Source organism: Acinonyx jubatus, chromosome B2, assembly GCF_027475565.1.
Source record: "Acinonyx jubatus isolate Ajub_Pintada_27869175 chromosome B2, VMU_Ajub_asm_v1.0, whole genome shotgun sequence".
Classification (NCBI taxonomy): Eukaryota; Metazoa; Chordata; class Mammalia; order Carnivora; family Felidae; genus Acinonyx; species Acinonyx jubatus.
Window position 1 is genome coordinate 98,487,465 of NC_069385.1, and position 19,337 is coordinate 98,506,801.

Below are 19,337 nucleotides of genomic sequence, written 5' to 3' on the forward strand. Positions count from 1 at the left end.
ACTAGAATCATATCAGTAAATTCTGAGCAATGTAAAGCCTTTCTCCTATAGGTCTAATAATAAATCGAATGATAATTTAGAAAATATTGGATAGTATAATTAACTATTATATTAAAAGTAAATAAATGCTAACTTGAAAAAATGTAATACTATCCCACATTTATTGAATACTAAGAAGCACAAAGATAATGCAGCTTCTTTATTTTCACTCAAAAGATGGGATGTTCACCTGAGCCCTACCTCCTGAGGGATAGGTAACAGGCAGATCCTAGATTCAAAGTAGATAATAGTAAATTTATTTCAACATAACATTGGTACACTATAATAAATTGCAAGTATTTTAAGGGCACCTGGGTGGTTCAGTCAGTTAAGCGCCCGACTCTTAATTTTGGCTTAGGTCCTAATCTCACAATTATGAGATCGAGTCCTGCATCGGACTCCATGCTGAGCCTGGAGCCTGCTTTATTTTATTTAAAAAAAATTTTTTTTTAATGTTCATTTATTTTAGAGACCGAGGGAGACAGAGCACGAGTGGGGGAGGGGCAGAGAGAGAGGGAGACACAGAATCTGAAACCGGTTCCAGGCTCTGAGCTGTCAGCACAGAACCCAATGGGGGGTTCGAACCCATGAACCATGAAATCATGACCTGAGCCGAAGTCAACACTTAACCAACTGAGCCACCCAGGTGCCGCTGGAGCCTGCTTTAAAAAAAAAGTATTTTCAACATAAGTATTCTTGGGGTACCTGGGTGGCTCAGTCAGTTAAGTGTCTGACTTCAGCTCAGGTCATGATCCCTCAGTTCGTGGGTTCAAGACCCACGTTGGGCTCTGTGCTGACAGCATGGAGCCTGGAGCCTGTTTTAGATTCTTATCTCTCTTTCTCTCTCTCTCTCTCTCTCTCCCCCCCCCCCCACTCGCCCTCTCTCTCTCTCAAAAGTAAATAAACATTAAAAAAATAATAAACACATTCTTTTTTAGATCATTCAGTTGTCTTAGATCTACCATTTCCCCTGCCCTTCTGCAAATGTGAGGACCTAAACTGGTTGTAAAGGCCACAAAACTTATGTTCCCAAGAACCTCCCTTGCACAGGAATTTATTCATAATGTAATGCATTATAGAAATGTGTGATATTAATACATATTAGCCACAACTAATTAGAGAAATTAGGTGTTTCCACTCTGATTTCTTCTCTGTCATGGATCCCCTTTTGTTTGGTAGGTTGCCATGGCTGTGGGAAGTTTTGGAATCAGCCTATGGGGACATTTAACTGAGAATACATATTGTCTAAATTTAGAGTAAAAGTGTTCATAGTTTGCAGTTATTTCTGTGTAAATTAAATTATTGCCAGCAGTCTTGAAAGGCTTCTAGGAATAATGTAGTCAGCTTAAAGAGTATTTAAGTATTTAAGGAGACATGAAATGTCCTGAAATTTTAAAGTGCACCTATGACAGAAGCTTGACAGAGAGCTTCCCAGATTTGACAGCAATGGTAAAAACCTATATGGCATTACCAATGGTAAGTTGTGAAGCCAAAAGAACTTTTCTTAAAATGATACTATTTTTTTAAGAGATTAATTTTAAATTGCTAATTTTTAAAAAGCCAATTTCTCTTAACCATGCCAGAAGAAAGACCAAGTTCTTTTTCTCATCTTTATAGGGAGGTTCTACAAATGCATATGAAGAAGCTAAGTAAAGTATAAGCCATCGACAATGTAGGGATGAAATGTGTTATAGAGGTGAGTCAGGTAGCTAATTGATAAAAGTTATATCCTTTTCCTCCTATATGTTTTGGAGCATTTGATAGCTTTTGAAAATTCAAATATATTTTTGTAAATTGTTTCCCATTCTGAGAATACATGTTCCTTTTCACTCTCTAAATTTTTACTTGTATTTTTTTTTTTCAGTAAAGTTCCAAAAATCATTTACGTTTCAGGAAACACCTCCCTTGGGTGTGGCGAATGTGAACTTGCAGCTCCAGCTGGGATGGAGGCCTCAGATGCTATGGGGTCTTTGTGGGCTGGACAGCTCCTGATATAAATTAGTGTGAATGGCTCCACCTGGCCTTTGGGGACAACCTTCTGGCTCCATTACAGGAGTTCTTGATCTCCAACACTATGGCCACTTTGTTCTTTTTGCTGCAACTCCAACCCTCTTCTGTTCCCCTGGCCAGCTCTATAGCCCCCCACATCTATCAAGAAGGTATGCAGATGCTTTGGGGTTCCCTCTCCACACTGCACACCAGCCATGGAGGAGGAGGAAGAGCCATGCTTCAGATTCTCTGAGAGAGCGGTCTCTCACTAATACCACTGTTTCTGCACAAAGGTGGAAGGGACTCTCTACAGGAGTAGGGCTTCTCCCGGAGGGTCATGGATCCTCGTAGAAAACACCAAGAAGTATGCTTCTAAAATCACCTTTAAAAATCTGTACATTTCTGGAGATCACTGCCTCATAATTTAGCACAAATAGTGACAATTACAAAACTTAACCTAGTTTCCATTTCTTCAATCCACGGAGACCATGATTTTATTTTCCCTCTATAACCTCCCTTACATAAAATACCATATTTTAAGTCTGTTTGTGATTTAATAAAGGACAAGTCACATTCATACACTATGGAATCCAAGCCGATTTTATTTCTAAAGTTTTGACAATCCTATTTTGGGTGTCTGAAACTGAATATGAATGATTTCTTTCTCTTTCCATTTTTGCTTCAATAAATCCTAATCTATCCCCAACCCAACAGCCTCAAAAAATAATGGATCTCAGGCTGACTAAGGAAAAGGTCATGTACACAGGGAAATAAAGGAGCAAACAGGTATTACTTGATTTGTCCAATCTTTTCCTTCCCCTCACTTGAGTCAATGAAAAAGAACAAAAATAATTTCAGGAATAGTACTTCAGAGGTAATTGGAAATTAAAATGGGAAAGCAGAAAACCTAACCAATTGTAAGCACAAAACTTTCTTCCATTTAATCACACTTATTCTATTTTAAGGACTTCCCACTGAGTCACCCCTTTCATGAGGGAAAAACACAAGGAAGGGCATACATAGAGCCAGCTCTACCATAGGAAGGGAGTTAGGACTGGCATCCAGTGATGGAGCTGTTATGCTGAGATCCAACCCCTGGAACAGCACAGAAGGTACTCATCAAGATTGGGGTTCTGTTTTTAATGGTGACAAAACAAAACAGAATGAACATCCATTTAGATGACTTGTTCACATTTGTATCTTTTCCCTCCGTAACTGGAGAAAATCTATGCAATTTGAATTTTTAATTTTATAATTACTAATAGCTTTTCTGACAGACATGGCATAATCTAACTACTGAATTCTGTTTATTCTTGTTTATATTTGGTCACAGCAATATCAATGTCACACAGCAGGAGAAATGGATTTGTGATAAATACACCAACCTAACACGCAATACCAATAAATTCTGTAGTTAAAATACGAAATCAACCCTTAAAATGTTGAAAAGGTGTTTTTCCTGTTTACCGTCCACCAGTTTTGTTTTTCTATCAACCATCCCACAGGGATCATTGAAACATTTAATGCTTCTATCCCATCTCCTTCTCCCTGTATTTTCCAATAATATTCCTCATCTGCTTAGGTGATAATATATTTTTTAACATTTGTTTATTTATTTAAGTAATCCTTACACCCAACATGGGGCTTGAATTCATGACCCCAAAACCAAGAGTTGCATGCTTTTCCAACTGAGTTAGCCAGGCACCCCAAGATCATAATATTTTAAACAGCTCAACTTATTTAAATTGGAGGCTCTAAAAGGGATAAATGTATTTTCTGAAAACTGACATGAAGGCAGCTGAAACTGCCATGTGACTCCCAGACCTCCTCATTTTTTTTTTTTAATCATGCAATAGCCTCCTTCTGATTTTGGCTACAAACAATTGTACTGTCTGCATTTTACATGAGGCTGGCTTGGTAGAGTCATACAAGTTTAGCTCTCAAGACATCCTTCTGTGAAAATACTTTTTACGGTCATCATTTTTTCAAAGGGAGAAACGAAAATCCATACAAGTTCGATAACCTCCTCAAACACACACCTACATGGGCCCAGGTCCAAGACTCCCATGTCAGATCAGTTGAAATATGGACTAAAAAATAGAATCTAGGTTAAAGGGGAAAAACTTATATGTGTTACTGGACCTTTGTTACTGCAGATGAACAGAAGAGTAAATTTTAAACAATTTTTTAATGTTTATTTATTTTATTTATTTTTTTTTAATTTTTTTACTGTTTTATTTATTTTTGAGACAGAGAGAGAGACAGAGCATGAACGGGGGAGGGGCAGAGAGAGGGGGAGACACAGAATGGAAGCAGGCTCCAGGCTCTGAGCCATCAGCCCAGAGCCTGACGCGGGGCTCGAACTCACAGACCACGAGATCCTGACCTGAGCTGAAGTCGTACGCTCAACCGACTGAGCCACCCAGGCGCCCCTAATGTTTATTTTTGAGAGAGTGTAAGCAGGGGAGGGGCAGGGAGAGGGGGACAGAGGATCTGAAACAAGCTCCACGTTGACAGGAGACAGCCAAATGCGGGGTTGAAACTCACCATGAGAGCACAACCTAAGCTGAAGTCAGATGCTCAACTAATGGAGCCACCCAAGTGCCCCAGAATAAATTTTAAAGGTAACAAAAGCTAAAATTTTATTTAAAAAGTATAAAATAGAATTTAATAACTTTTAAATATCTAACTAACGGTTTTTCTAAGACCAATTGTTAAAACAATAAGGAAAAAATTAATTTGACCATTAAAAATATAAAACATCTCTTTGTAAAATATATACAAACGAGATCGCAGAAGCAACAATGAAACAAAATAAGTGCCAATCATAGAGAATTTAAAAAATCATACAAGCCTGGAAAATATATTTGTAAAACTATTACTGATAGTTAATATATTTTTTTTAAATTTTTTTTAACGTTTATTTATTTTTGAGACAGAGAGAGACAGAGCATGAACAGGGGAGGGTCAGAGAGAGGGAGACACAGAATCTGAAACAGGCTCCAGGCTCTGAGCGGTCAGCACAGAGCCCGACGCGGGGCTTCAACGCACGACCGTGAGATCATGACCTGAGCCGAAGTCGGCCGCTCAACCGACTGAGTCACCCAGGCGCCCCTGATAGTTAATATTTTTAATATTTATAAAGCAAAGAAAAGCACTACGACACTGTTCTTCATTAAATTATGTCCCTCTAAAAAAGATACGTTGGAGCCCCTAACCCCTATTAACTCAGAACATGACTATGTGAACATGGGGCCTTTACAGAAGTAATCAAGTTACAATAAAATCATTAGGGTGTGCCCTAATCCAATATTCTTGGTGTCCTTATAAAAAGGGGAAATTGGGGCACAGAGGCAGACATGCCTACACAAAGAAAGTCCTTATGAACATGCAGTCACACATCAGGTAATGCTTTTACAAGCAAAGGAACACAAAAGATTGTCAGCTAACTACTGAAAGCTAGAGGGGAGGCATGGAACAGATTCTCCTTCATAGTCTTCAGAACAACTAACCCTGTCAACAATTTGATAGGGTTCTTCTAGCCTTTAAAACTGTGAGTCAATGATTTCTGCTGGTCAAGCCAAGCAGCGTATGCTACTTTTGGGGGGGCAGGAAACAGATACAAACCCCAAATCATAAATTGGCAAACATCACAAGCAGATAAATTTTAAAAATAGCCTATACAAAGAGCTATAAATGTCTTTAAATAATTAAAATTTGTTAATAATTTTTAAATGCATAAATAACACAATTTTCTTTTTCATAAAATAAATTAGCAACTAAAATGCTAATATTGAATGCTCTTGGGTATATACAAGGGAAGAGATTTTCATTATAAATCAAGAGGCCAAAACCCCCCACAAATGTTCTTACTCTTGACCGGGCATTTAACATTTGTCTAAATAACCCTTTAAGGAAATAGACAAATATATTTGACATTACCTAAAAGAGCAAGTAATTACAAAATGTGACTGCACAAAAATAGGGAAACATTCAAAGGGACTACAGTAACTTTATAGGAGGGACTAATTTATACATATTAAAATGATATTAAAATTGTTTTTAAGACTACTGGAGGAGGGGTGCCTAGGTGGCTCAGTTGGTTAATGGACTGACTTTGGCTCAGGTCATGATCTCATGTTTTGTGAATTCTGAACACTGCATCAGGCTCTGTGCTTATAGCTTGGAGCCTGGAGCCTGCTTCAGATTCTGCGTCTCCCTCTCTTTCTGCCCCTCTTCCCACCCCACTCTCAAAAATAAGTAAACATTTAAAAAATATTTAAAAAATACTACTGGGGGAAACTCATTTTTTTTAAAAGAAAAGCTCCTAATTATATATAAATTCACAATTGTAAGTTTTGCTACATAAAAATTCATTTGAAGGAAATAGGTGGAAGTCATTTTTAAATGTGAAAAGTGGCTGTCTTGAGGCACGTGGGGATTATTTTACAGATAAGGAAGCTCCTAAAGCTTCCTCATGAAACCCATATAAAGAAGAAGAATCAAAATAGAAAGGATACTAGTTTCCTAGAGCTGCCATAACAAATTACCATAAATGGGGAGGCTTAAAACAATCGAAATTTATTTACTCACAGTTCTGGAGGTCAGAAGTTCAAAATTAAGGTTTTGGCAGGACCATACTCCATCTGAAGGCTCTAGGAAAGGGTCCTTCCCTGCCTCTTCCAGCACCTGGTGGTTCCTGACTTTGTTGACTTACAGTCCACTCTGCACCTCCACCTTCACATGGCTTTTCTTCTTGTGTCTGTGTCTTCATCTCTTCTTAGAAGGAAACCATTCATGGGATTCAGGGCCCACTCTCAATCCAATATAATTTTACCTCAAGATTCTTAACTAATTACGTCTGTAAAGACTCTATTTCCAAATAAGATCACATTCTGAGGTTCCAGATGGACATGGATTTTGATAGGACACTTATCAACCCATTTCTGGAAGGACAAGAAAAAAGGAAAATAATTCTAATAAAAAATGTGGCTATCTTTGCACTAAGAGATTATGCATGATACATTGAACAACAGCTTTATATCAATCTTTTTTACACTGATGCAGAATAATTTTAAGTAGGTAAGTTCATAAATCTTAAGTAAATGCACAATGAATACATCAAATGTTTTATTTAACTCATTTAATTAAGAAACAGTAGCGTGCCAAAACTGGTTCAAAGAGATTTCCAAGCTTCAGGACAGGTGACATTGCTTTCAATATGGCTGAAGTGGGGACAGAAGGGCAGACAAAGGACAGATGTTAACATCAAGGTACTTTGGAGATTTGGTACCTAAAAGTCATAGATGACCTAGAGCTCATCAATGTTTTTCATTCAGAACTCAGTTCTGAGCTCCTGAGTCCAGAAGAAAGCTAAATTATCTTACCTGCCTGGTAACAGGGAGAAAACCTGGGTAGTGAGAAGGTGACTATTTTCACACAGTTGCTAAAAGCCTTGTGCTACGGCGCAATATTATATAGCAGGGGTTGACAAACTACAGGCCAAATCCAGCCCACTGCCTGCCTCACAAATGTAGTTCTATTGCAAGGAACATGCACACATGCACACCTGATTCAAAGAGCATTTGTGAAGCTGTGAAGCTTAATATTAATAGGCAATATCAGAATAAGACTATTGATGTAGATACAAAACTGGTTAAATTTCCTAGGTTCCAACTGTAACCTTTGGGATTTTCTATTCCACCAGGCTGAAATTATCTGCACCTCTACAGGATAAAAATCTTGAAGCTCATGTGTGACTTCACTAAATCTCAGGCCTGGAATCAATAGTAAGCAGTGAATTGAACTAAATGCATCCCCCTCATACCTGTATGACACTGAACAATCAGTTGCATAATGAAAAGAAATACACTTTCAAAAAGGGAATATATATTGTGTGCTGAAAATGTGAATAATTTTAATTATATTAAAAATAGTTCATAATATAGTGAAGAAATAGGACACATTTATTATGCATTTTAAATACATTAATGGTCTCATGTAATTTCAGTAACAAGAGTCTTATGTGATTGCTATGTTAGACTAAATCTCTTGAGATTATTTTGACTAAAAAAAAATATATTAAGTATTATTAATTTCTGTTCAACAGGACTAGGTCCAAACTCATTTACACATCAGGTCTTTTTGTTTTAAAAAATTCAATTATAACTAAATTTTAAACATCATCTATATAATTTCTGAATGAACTGAATAAAAATAAAACTATTAATATCATGTGCACAATATTCTTTTGCTGTTATATATATGTATATTTTTGTATAGTCGTATATATATAACTGTATAATTAAAAAAATTTTTAATGTTTATTTTTGAGACAGAGCATGAACAGGGGAGAAGCAGAGAGAGAGGGAGACACAGAATCGGAAGCAGTCTCCAGGCTCTGAGCTGTCAGCACAGAGCCCGACGCGGGGGTCAAACTCATCAACCACGAGATCATGACCTAAGCGGAAGTCAGAGGCTCAACCGACTGAACCACCCAGGAGCCCCTATAACTGTATAATTTTGAAAACTATATGTAGTTTTACAACCATAATGTTTTTTAAATATGGGACAGAATTTTGTAAATTTTTAAGAAGTGTGTATACTCAATAACACCAAGTAGAAAGTCTTTTTTTAACAACCCAAAGTAGCCATGGAAAGCTTTCAAAATAATCTTAGATACGTTCATGTATTTCGCTAATGGCTACAAGAACTTTTTCAGATGAAAAACGTTTAGAATATTTTATTTCCCAAAGAATATTTATGTGATTTTTAAAATAAATACATTTATTTGGATCTATTACAATTCCACCCATACCTAATGCTAATTTCATTTAACCAGATCAGGGTGACATATGCATTGCTTGTCCCTTAAGCAGTTAAGTATCAAGTATGAATCACAGGTAGGGATCCAGAAAGAAGCCCAAATATTTATTCCAAAGAAATTCACCAAAATATGTGTTGAAAGCATTTTAAAATTTCTAAATATTAACTCCTTTGTTTAAATGCAACTAAATAATAGTTGTATACCTTCTCTGAGCCTGGTATGTGGCTGAATGCTTCAGGAGAAACAAAAGTCACACTTTTAAAGCTTTCTGTTTCCCCTACTGAAAACTTCCTATATCCTGAAAGAGCTGGTAAATTGCAATGTCTCCTCTGTACATCAGCCGAAAATTTGTGTTGGTTTCTTTGTTGGCTCATAATCTGAGACAGCCCTACTGATATGTCAGGACTAGTGCATCATCAAGGCTGACATTAAAAAGAATAAAGCACATTCCCCCATGTAGCAAATAATTACAGAGTGCCTATGAAGTGCCAGACACGTTGATAAGCAAATTGAAGCCAATCCCATTAAGACCTTTATTTCAAGATGCTGGCCTTGATATTGGAGATAAAAATCCTTTCATGTGAAACAACTTGAAAACTATTAAGGAGAGTACATAACCAAGCACTATTTGTAATCTGGTGCTGAAACACCAGCGCAATCCTTGACATCTTTTCCTCACATTCTGTAGCCAATCCATCAAGAAATCTTGCATGTTCTTCCTTCAAAATATCCCAAATCCAAATGCCTCTCGTCATTGCCCTTGTCTGAGCCACCGTGATCTCTAACCTAGGCACAGTAGTAGGTACCTATATAGTCACCCAACTTCTCTCTTCATCTCTCTACAGCCTATTCTCAATGCAGCTCTAACAGTGATCTGCTTAAAATTTAAATTAGGTCATGAAATTCCCCTGATAAAAATCTGCCAGTAACCTCCCATTTCATTCACTATAAAACCCAATGTCTTTACATCGCCTCCAAACACTACTTAGTCTAAATGAAAAGAGAAGCAAATGGAGCCTGGGCAAGAAGTTTGAATTTCATTTTAAGAGGAATGGGTGGTTGACACGTTTAATTCACAAGGTATGAATGGGGTTACTGAAAAGTCACTTTACCATGTGGAAAAAGGACTGTGGTGAAGTGTGTTGGTTATTTTCCAAGACTCCTTATCCACTTCCTTTCTAGTCCATCCTTGGAGGTTGATCTTTATAGACAGTGTCAATCAGTCCCTCTGGCTTTTTGGATTCCATTAAATTTGGTCAATGGAAGAGTTCAGAGGGTGGAAGGAGAGATAAATCGGAGGAGCTTTTGCCTTCAATAACATACCTGCTGAGCTGAAGTTTGCAGCCCCCTGTTCTTTCCCAAAAACTTAGCTGTACTGGGGGGTAACTGCTGTTAACTGCTCACATCAGGCTCAAGGGACCACTCTCTTGCCTTCGTCCATATGACCTTGATCTGGCCCAGACATGTTTTCCCATCCCTTGTTGGTTCCTTAAATATATTTATATCTTGTTCTATACCACCTGTTTCCTTCCAGAATCCTGCCAGCTGGTAAGTTGATGAAAGAGGGAACAACGAGGGCAGTGCAGAAGAAAGATGGCTTGGACTAGCACCCTGTCAGCAGAGATAAACATAGATAGGAGTTGTATTTTGAAGGTAGAATTGGAGACTGTTAGAGCTGGACTGTCACTAGGAGATGGGAAAAAGAAATAAAGAAGAAGCCCTTATTTATATTTGTGCTTGAACTTCCAGCTGGATTGTGGAGTCATGGAAACAGAGAACAACCAAGATGATGGAAAACAATATGGAGAAAGAAAATATCAAAAATTCCTTTTTGAAAAGTTGGCAGTGAAGTTGCCTCTTTGGCAATGAACTTGATTAGGAGATTGGATGCCAGGGAGACACTAGGACTACATAAAAGTGTGGAAGTTGTGTGCACTGAGGAAGTGTTTAGTATCAGATACCTGGATAAAGGGGTAACTATAGGAGAAAGAATGGATTTAACTGAAATAAATATCCAGGGCCTAGGCCTTCCAAAGGTGGGAAACTCAAACACTTAGAAATTAGGTAAAGAAGAAGAAATCAATAAAGATGACTGAGAAATTTGCAATGTAGTGTGTGTGTGTGTGTGTGTGTGTGTGTGTGTGTGTGTGTATGCAGCAGACTGGAGTGGGGAGGAAAAAATTAGAGTGTAGTGCCCCAAAAGTAGAAAGGCTTGAGAGTGATTGCACTGAAAGGAATTTTAGTTTAAGCATGGGGGTAGACTGGAAGTTAAAGTAAACAAAGAGTTTTCATTAACATCCAGTCTAGCTCTTTAGAGGTCTGCTCTGAGAATAAAGAATATCACCCAGTAATAAAATATTCCTTTGTCTGTCTGTACTTATTTATGTTTGATAGCTAAGGATACATTTTTCTTGACACGGTTTAGATAGACTGCGCTTTTCAGGTGATCAAAGCCTTGTCCCAGTCACTGTGCTCACTTACCATTATTCATACCACCTCATCTTAATTGGGTTATATGGCAAAATATGCTGTACAAGCAGAACAACCTGCACACGTGAAAAAGAGATGTTAAAAATAGTATAACAATGAATGTCCTGTCAGCCAAAATCCTACTTACAAAGTTTTGAGTATATGTAAAAACCTTTATTATTTTTTCCATCGACTATCTTTAGAAGTGACTATTCCAAATTTGAATTTACCAAATAAAAGTATACCAGTTATACACCCTCTTCCATTGATGAATTCATTGAAATATTTTGATTAGAAAAAGATTTCCATTGCAATAAGGTAACTACACAGATTATTTTGGAAAAAGCGGCACTGTTATTCTTCAAGAAATCTTTTCTTTCTGAAATTGTATTAAATTGTGCCAAATATTTTTCCATGTTAATACTTCTATTGTTTATTCTGTTGCAAATATTATACATACTAATAAATACAAGAGTTTTATCTCAGTTTTAAGATAGAACTATATTGTCAATATAAGTCTGGTAAAAACAAAAGATTTGAGTTTCAAAATACATTTTTAATTTGATTTTTTAAAATTAATGTTTATTTTTTAACAAAGAGAGACAAAGAGAAGCAGGGGAGGGTAGAGAGAGACGGAGACACAGAATGAGAAGTAGGCTCCATGCTCTCAGCTGTCAGCACAGAGCCCAATGTGGGGCTCAAACTCACAACCCGCATGATCATGACCTGAGCTGAAGCTGGAAGCCCAACCGACTGAACCACCCAGGTGCCCCCATTTTTAATTTTGAACTGGATTTCATTATCAATATGATACCAGATTTTCTTACTAGGTATCTTATTTTGCCGATGAGATTTCTAAAATGACATTCCTCAAAGTATCATAAATAAGAACACAATGCACATAAAATCATCTGTGAGCTAGCTGTTTATTCCCATCCCATACTTTAAGACTTTTTGATGTGCCAACTGCCTCAGTCCTTAAAAGAATCAAACAAAATTAGAATGCAAACTAACTGATGAAGATTTTTTATTTAATATGAAAATGAATGCTTTGAGCCAAGACATGGACAGATGGCTAATGTAGTCATTAATGAAAACATGGACTTTTTTTTTTTACATTTAGATAAACAACATCCAAAAATAACCCCTATTTACTTAAAGATACCTACATCTCTCAAACTTCCTTCACAGTTTTAAAACTGTATTTAAGTAAGTCACAGCATAGACATTAAAGTAGATGTCTTCAACTGGGATATAGATTATTATATTCAAAATAGAACACTGAAATAGAACAAAACCAACTTTTAGAACAAGAACACAAAAACAAGAGATTTAACAACACACATTACCTACTCTCTGGAAAGTCAAATTTTGCTTACGTTACTTTGGATAAAATGAATGGGAAACTGCTTCTTTCTTTGTCAGGAACAATTTTTCTGAGAAAGGAGGCTTTTTTTTTCTTATTTTCTTTTTTGGTTTGACAAACCTCCCATGGAAATGAGAAATAGAAGTAGAGTTTAAAGTAATAAGATATGTGGTTATATTTGAGTAAACACCTCCATAAAAGATCCAGCCTTGATGGATTATATACCTTAGTTTTATAAAGTATCAAATTTCCATGGCATGGTTTCAGTTTCCTCAAATAGGGCAAAAATAATTAATTCGTATTACTTGATATAAATGTAAACTGTGTGGATAGTGGTTATAGTAACCTTTTTTTGAATAATTCATCAACTTGTACACAAGTTTTGAGAAATTTTCCAATGTTATCACTTTAGTGACAGAACCTGGAAATGACATCTGCTTGGCATCAGTATTCTATTTATTTATTTTTGAAATCAAAACGTAACTTTATTTCTGTCTTCTACCATCTATTTAAAATCTTTTCAGTGGAGAAAGTTTTCTCCACCAGAAGAAAAAACCCTGTAGGACCTATGACTTTTCTGGTGAGTTGGAGGGAATAGAAAATCCTTTGGTCACTTTAAGTTGTAAACAATCTGGACTCAAATTACATTGTCAAGACTCATATATTAAACAATATTTCAATCTGTGTTCAGAGAATGGACTTTTCAACCTCCCAGCGAGGGCCTGTGGTAAGCAGGCTGCCTGCCTTCAGGGAGAACTATGGAAGGGGCTATCCTGGCTCTCCTTTTTCTAATTTTTTTTGACACATCAGATTTATGGAAACATGACCAGAATACAAAAACAAAAACAATTCTTATACCCCTGAGGTTAAACAAATGTTAAAATAACTATTTTACTGTATCCATCTTATTCTACTTTGTCTCTATAGAATTTCTTCCTAAATCATTTGAGAATAACTTGCAGCCATCCTGCCTCTTTGTTCTTAAATGCTTCAGGGTCTATTTCCTATGGTGGGGGGAAACTGTTCTCATAGAACTTCAGTATTATTTTCAAAAGCAGGATCATACTCTCCATACAACACTACAACCAACCCTACAGCCCATCTTCTGGGGTTGTTAATTGTCACAATAGCATCCTTTTTAGCAAACGAAACTCCCAGGTCACACACTGCATTGAGGGGTCATGTTTCTTCAGTCTACATTCAACTTGACAGGTTCCTCAGACCTTCAGTGTGTTTCGAGACATGGGCCGGTAGTTTTGTCGAATGTACTTCCATTTGAGCTTGTCTGATGTGGAAACATCCCGAGTCAGATACCTACCTGGCAGGCATCCCACAAACGTGATCCTATGCTCTTAGTGCGTTCTATCCAGAAGCACATGCTGATTTGTCCCATGACTGCTGATGTTAATTTTGGTCACTTGGTAAAAGTGGTGTTTGCCAGGTGTGCTATTATGGTACTACTTTTCTTTTCGTAATTAACAAGCATTTCGTGGGAAGATAATCTGAGATTGCGTATCTGTTACTACACAAACTTTCAACTTTTTTACCATCCATTCATGATTCTTCCCTGAATAAGTCATTGTTATAATGTTTGCAAAATGTTGATTTTTACAGTTCCATTCTGTCACAGCTATTATTTGGCACTCTAATAGAAGGTTTTTGTCTTCCTTTCTCTCCTCCTCCCCTTCTTCCCTCTCTTCCTCCCTCTCTTTCTTTGTGGGCTCATGGATCCTGGTTTTATTTTGTGGGTTTTATTTCTTTAGTATTATTTATTTTGATTTTCTTATATTTAGTGAGAATCCCCTGAAATTAGCTCCAGAATCCTTTTGACATTTTTCATCATTCTTTTAATATTTTGTTGTATTCTGGCAAATTAAAATATTCCATGCTCATCATGAACTTCCTGCTGTGCAGCACTGGAATCTGTTATTTCTCCAAAACGATCTTTTTATTATTTTTTTTAATGGAAAAGATGTTTAGAAACCAAGGTCTGAGATCTAGGTGAGATGTGTTAATTGCTACTTGATTGTCATTTCTAGATCCTCTCAGCAGAGCAGAGCAACTGGGAAATACAAACACACATGATGCAAAGGCACACCTGTATCTATTTCTATATTTGTCTATTTAAAAAACATGAGTCATCGGGCACCTGGGTGGCTCAGTTAAGCATTTGACTTTGGCTCAGGTAATGACCTCCCAATTCTTGAGTTTGAACCCCAAGTCGGGCTCTGTGCTGACAGCTCGGAGCCTGGAGCCTGCTTCAGACTCTGTGTCTCCCTCTCTCTCTCTGTCCCTTCCCTTCTTGTGTTCTGTCTCTCTCTCAAAAATAAACGTTAAAAATTAATAAAATAAAAAATATGAGATTTTGTTATCTCCAACTTTAATTCATCACCACAGAGGGTTCATTCTTTCTCTTTCTGTATATGTAAATTATTTTGCCAACAGTGAGAAACCCATCTCATTATCCACAATATATCTAGTTGTTCGCTCAATCCTAAAATATACAAAACATAGTTCCAGAATTTCTAACCCATGCTTCTAAGAGGAAAAAAAAAAGCCTACCGACTGGATTTCAATGTTTATCCAGAGTTCTTTTGTGTCTTTAACATGGGAATATATTATCTGAATTCTATGTTGAAATTTTTCTAAAGGTTAGTTTTTTTTCTTCTTTGTGTGGTTATGCTGTTCCTTTGTTAATATAACTCAGTTCATTTGTTTCTGTCTGCATTTCAATTTGGGATTCTTCCCTATTCTTGATTTCACTTATTTTCACTTGTCCATTATGTGAAACATGAACAAGATTCCAAATATCAGATCTGTACAAAGAGGTATAGTCTTGAGAGGTCTTTTCTCCCTTCTTCCTTTCGTCTTTTCTATCCTGTCCTCAACCATCTCCTGCAGGTAACCGATCTCATTACTCTACTTTATTCTACTTGCCTTGTATTTTATTTTGCACAAATTAATCACTATGTGCAAAATGTTTTATTTCCTCTTTTCTTACACAAAAATTTTATTATTTTTTATATTATTGTAAATGTTTTTCTTCCTGTATCTCTATCTCAAGTGTTGCCAAACTATGGCCTGAAGGCCAAATCTGGCCTATTCTTGTAAATGAGATGTTATTGGGACAAAGCTGAGCTCTTTTATTTGTATGTTGTCTGTGGCTACTCCTATCCTATAATGACGTAATGAGTAATTGCAGTAGAGAATGTATGGCCTTCAAAGCCTAAAATACTTAATATAAGATACTTTATAGAAAAACCTCCATTCAGTCCTTTAGAGAAAATATCTGGTTATTGTTTTGTACATGAATGCTATAAATTTCTGTGTGTTAACTTTAGATCTTGCTAATTTACTGGCTTTCTTCATAGTCAGAATGAGTTTTAAAAATTCTCTAGGGCTTTCCAGGTACACAATCATATAATCTGTAAACAGAACTATTTCTATTTTGTTCCCCCCCCCCCACATATTCTGCCAATATTTTTCCCGTTTGTCTAAGGATGTTAACTACTATCTTGGTAAAGTGCTGAATAGTAGTGAAGATAGTTCTTGTCATCTCCCCCCCCCCCAACTTTTTGTTTTGGAGAGAGAGAGAGTTCCCGAGTAGGGGAAAAGAGCAGAGGCAGAGAGAATCTTAAAGAGGCTTCATGCATGTAGCCTGACATGGGCCTCCATTCCATGACCCTGGGATCATGAACTGAGCCACAATCAAGAGTTCCAAAGGTGAGCCAACTGAGTCACCCAGATGCCCATCATCTTCTTGATCTTAGTGCAAATACCTCTAGTGCTTCCCTATTAAGACACTAATTTTGGAATTAATACCATTTTAGTTAGGATTTTTTATTTTGTTAAGAAAGTATCTATCACTGGGCTAAGAAACAAACAGGTCAATAAAAAAGAATGCAGAGTGCTGATACAGAAGACCGACACACATGATAAGTCAATTTCAAAAAAAAAAGTGTCGAGGTAATTTGATGGAGAAAGTATATTCTTTGAACAAGTGGTGCTAAAAAAATTGAATATTTGTGTGCAAAAACCATGCACTTTGGCCCTAGTTTCACTTCTCATGCAAAAATTCAAAGATAATTTTAAAACTGTATGTTATGTAGGACACAAAGTAGGAAAAACTCTTTGTGACTTTAAAATAGGTAATCATTGGGGCACCTGGGTGGCTCAGTCAGTTAAGTGTCTGACTTCAGCTCAGGTCATGATCCCACAGTTTGTGGGTTCAAGCCCCTCATCAGGCTTTGTGCTAACAGCTGAGAGCCTGGAGCTTCCTTCGAATTCTGTGTCTCCCTCCCTTCTTCTCTCGCTCTCTCTCTCTCTCTCTCTCTCAAAAATAAATAAATGTTAAACATTTTTAAAAAGAAAAAACATAAAATGGGCAAAAACTTCCTAAAAATGACACAAAAATCACAAAGGATAAAAGAAAAATGTGGATAAATTACACATCTTAAAAATTTTGAACTATTGCTTTTCAAGTCACTACTCCAAACAGTGAAAAACCCAAGACTGGAAGAAAATATTTGCAAATAATTTATCTAATAAAGGACTTATATCCAGAATGTTCATCTTATAACTCAATATAACAAAACCAAAATAATAAACAGGCAAAGGATCTTCATAAACACTTTACACATGTACACATATAGGCATATGTAAATACAAATGACTGATAAGCACATAAAATGGGTGCTTAATACCAACTCATTAGGGAATGGCAAGTGAAAACCACTATGAGAGTTGCTGTAAAAATGACTGACGATACGAAGTTTTGCCAAGAATATGGAACAAAGAAGCCGTGAAGAGCAAACTTTTCCTGTAAAAGACTATATAGCAAAGATTTTAGATTTTATGGCTCTTAGAGCCTGGATGGTAACCACTAAACTCTGCCACTATAGTTCAAAAGTAGGCACAGTCAAGAAATAAATGAACAGGTATGGTTGTGTTGTTAACACATCCTGAAATTCAAATTTCATAAGATTTTTAAAAATCTTGAAACTCAAAATTTCATAAAATTTTAAAGTATCTCATTCTTTTGATTTTTCCAACAATTAAAACTATAAAAACATTTTATGTTATATAAAAAATATAAAAAGAAGACAGAAACCAAGGCTAGGTATTGTGTGATTCCATTTACATGAAATGTCTAAGAAAGGGAACTAGAGGAAGAGAAAGCAGGTCAGTAATTACCTAGGGCTACAGGTGGGAACAGGAATTAACAACAAATTGGCATAATGGAATTTCCTGATACAATGTTAGTGTTACTAAACCACATTACAGTAATGAATGACAAGTGTGAATTTATTAAAACTGCTTATTCACAATGCATTAATATGTTATGTAAAATATACCTCAGGATCTTGAAAAAGAGATACCAGTAAGAAAATGAAAAGGCTAGCAACTGACTAGAAGAAAATATTTGCAAAATGTTTAATAAGTAACTTGTATCCAGCATATGTAATCTCATGCTTCAATAAGACAACTGAATTTAAAAAATGGGCAAAGACTCCACCAAAAAGGACATAAAAAATGAGCAGTAAGAAAAAGATGCTAAACATCATTAATCATTATGGAAATGCAAATTGAAACCATAAGGAGAGGTTACTATCACTATACATAATGAGATTACTATCATGTAACCTTTAGAGTAGTTAATATCAAAATGATGGATACTACCAAATAGTATAGAGGATGTGGAGAAACTTGGACTTTGATGCACTATTGGTATAATTGCAAAAAGCAACAGCCACTTTGAAGGACTATTTGGCAGTTTCTTCTAAAGTTGAAAATACACTTAACCTATGACCTAGCAAAATTACTCTTATGTAATGATCCAAGAGAATGGAAAAGATATACAGGAGAATACTTATACAAGCAGCTTTATCCATAATAACCCCCAAATTAGAAATAACTCAAATGTTCAAAACGTAAAGAACATATTAACAGGTGTGCTAATTCATACAGTAGGATACTTTGTGGTGTGAAATGAAGCAGCATATAGGCAATATTACATTAAGCAAAAGAAGTCAGAGACAAAAATCTACATATAACAAGATACCACTTACATAAAATTCTAGTAAAATACAGAATTATAGAGACAATGCACAGTAATGGTTGCCAGGGCTAAGCGGTACAGTATGGGATTAACTGCAAAGAGACAAAGGAACTTTCTTGTGTGATGGAAATGGACTCTAGCATGAATGTGGTAGTGTCACATAACTGTATATACTTATCAAAACTGATCAAATGGCATCCATAAAATTGGCAAATTTTATTGCAAGCTTTGCTTTGAAAACAATGTCCAGCTTTGGCTTTGCTCTGCACATTTTTTTTCAGAAATCTGATGCCTGTTTAATTCTCTTGCTCTTGTAAGGCTATTTGATTGTATTCTCTGATAGCCCTGAGAATTTTTTTTAATCTTCAACATCTAATTGTTTTGCTAGAATAGGTCTCAAAGTAGATTACTCTGAATCAGTTTTCACCAGTCCCCTGCGAATCCTGTCAATATGTAGGTTTTGGTCACTTTTTCTTTAGAATTTCTTTTGGATTATAGTTTGAAACCTAAAGTCTGGTCCATTGTTTTGTCATTCTTCATAAGAGACTCCAAATATATAAAAATTGGATTTTCTTTGCTGTCTTCTTTTT

The 19,337-nt window shown here is 36.2% G+C and overlaps 1 protein-coding gene across 2 annotated transcripts in view; it reads right to left on the reverse strand.

Annotated features, from left to right (window-relative positions):
• Positions 1–6,513: 6,513 nt before the first annotated feature.
• The window catches only part of TINAG (tubulointerstitial nephritis antigen), a 180,114-nt gene continuing 167,290 nt past the window's right edge, over positions 6,514–19,337 (reverse strand). Inside the window, exon 11 of one of the 2 annotated variants that reach the window (XM_053222669.1) lies at positions 6,514–6,974. In XM_053222669.1, coding sequence (XP_053078644.1) covers positions 6,876–6,974 — 99 coding nt within the window. In that variant the 3' untranslated portion in view covers positions 6,514–6,875. The remainder of the gene's footprint in view (positions 6,975–19,337) is intronic. The other variant, XR_008298554.1, reaches the window with a different exon arrangement.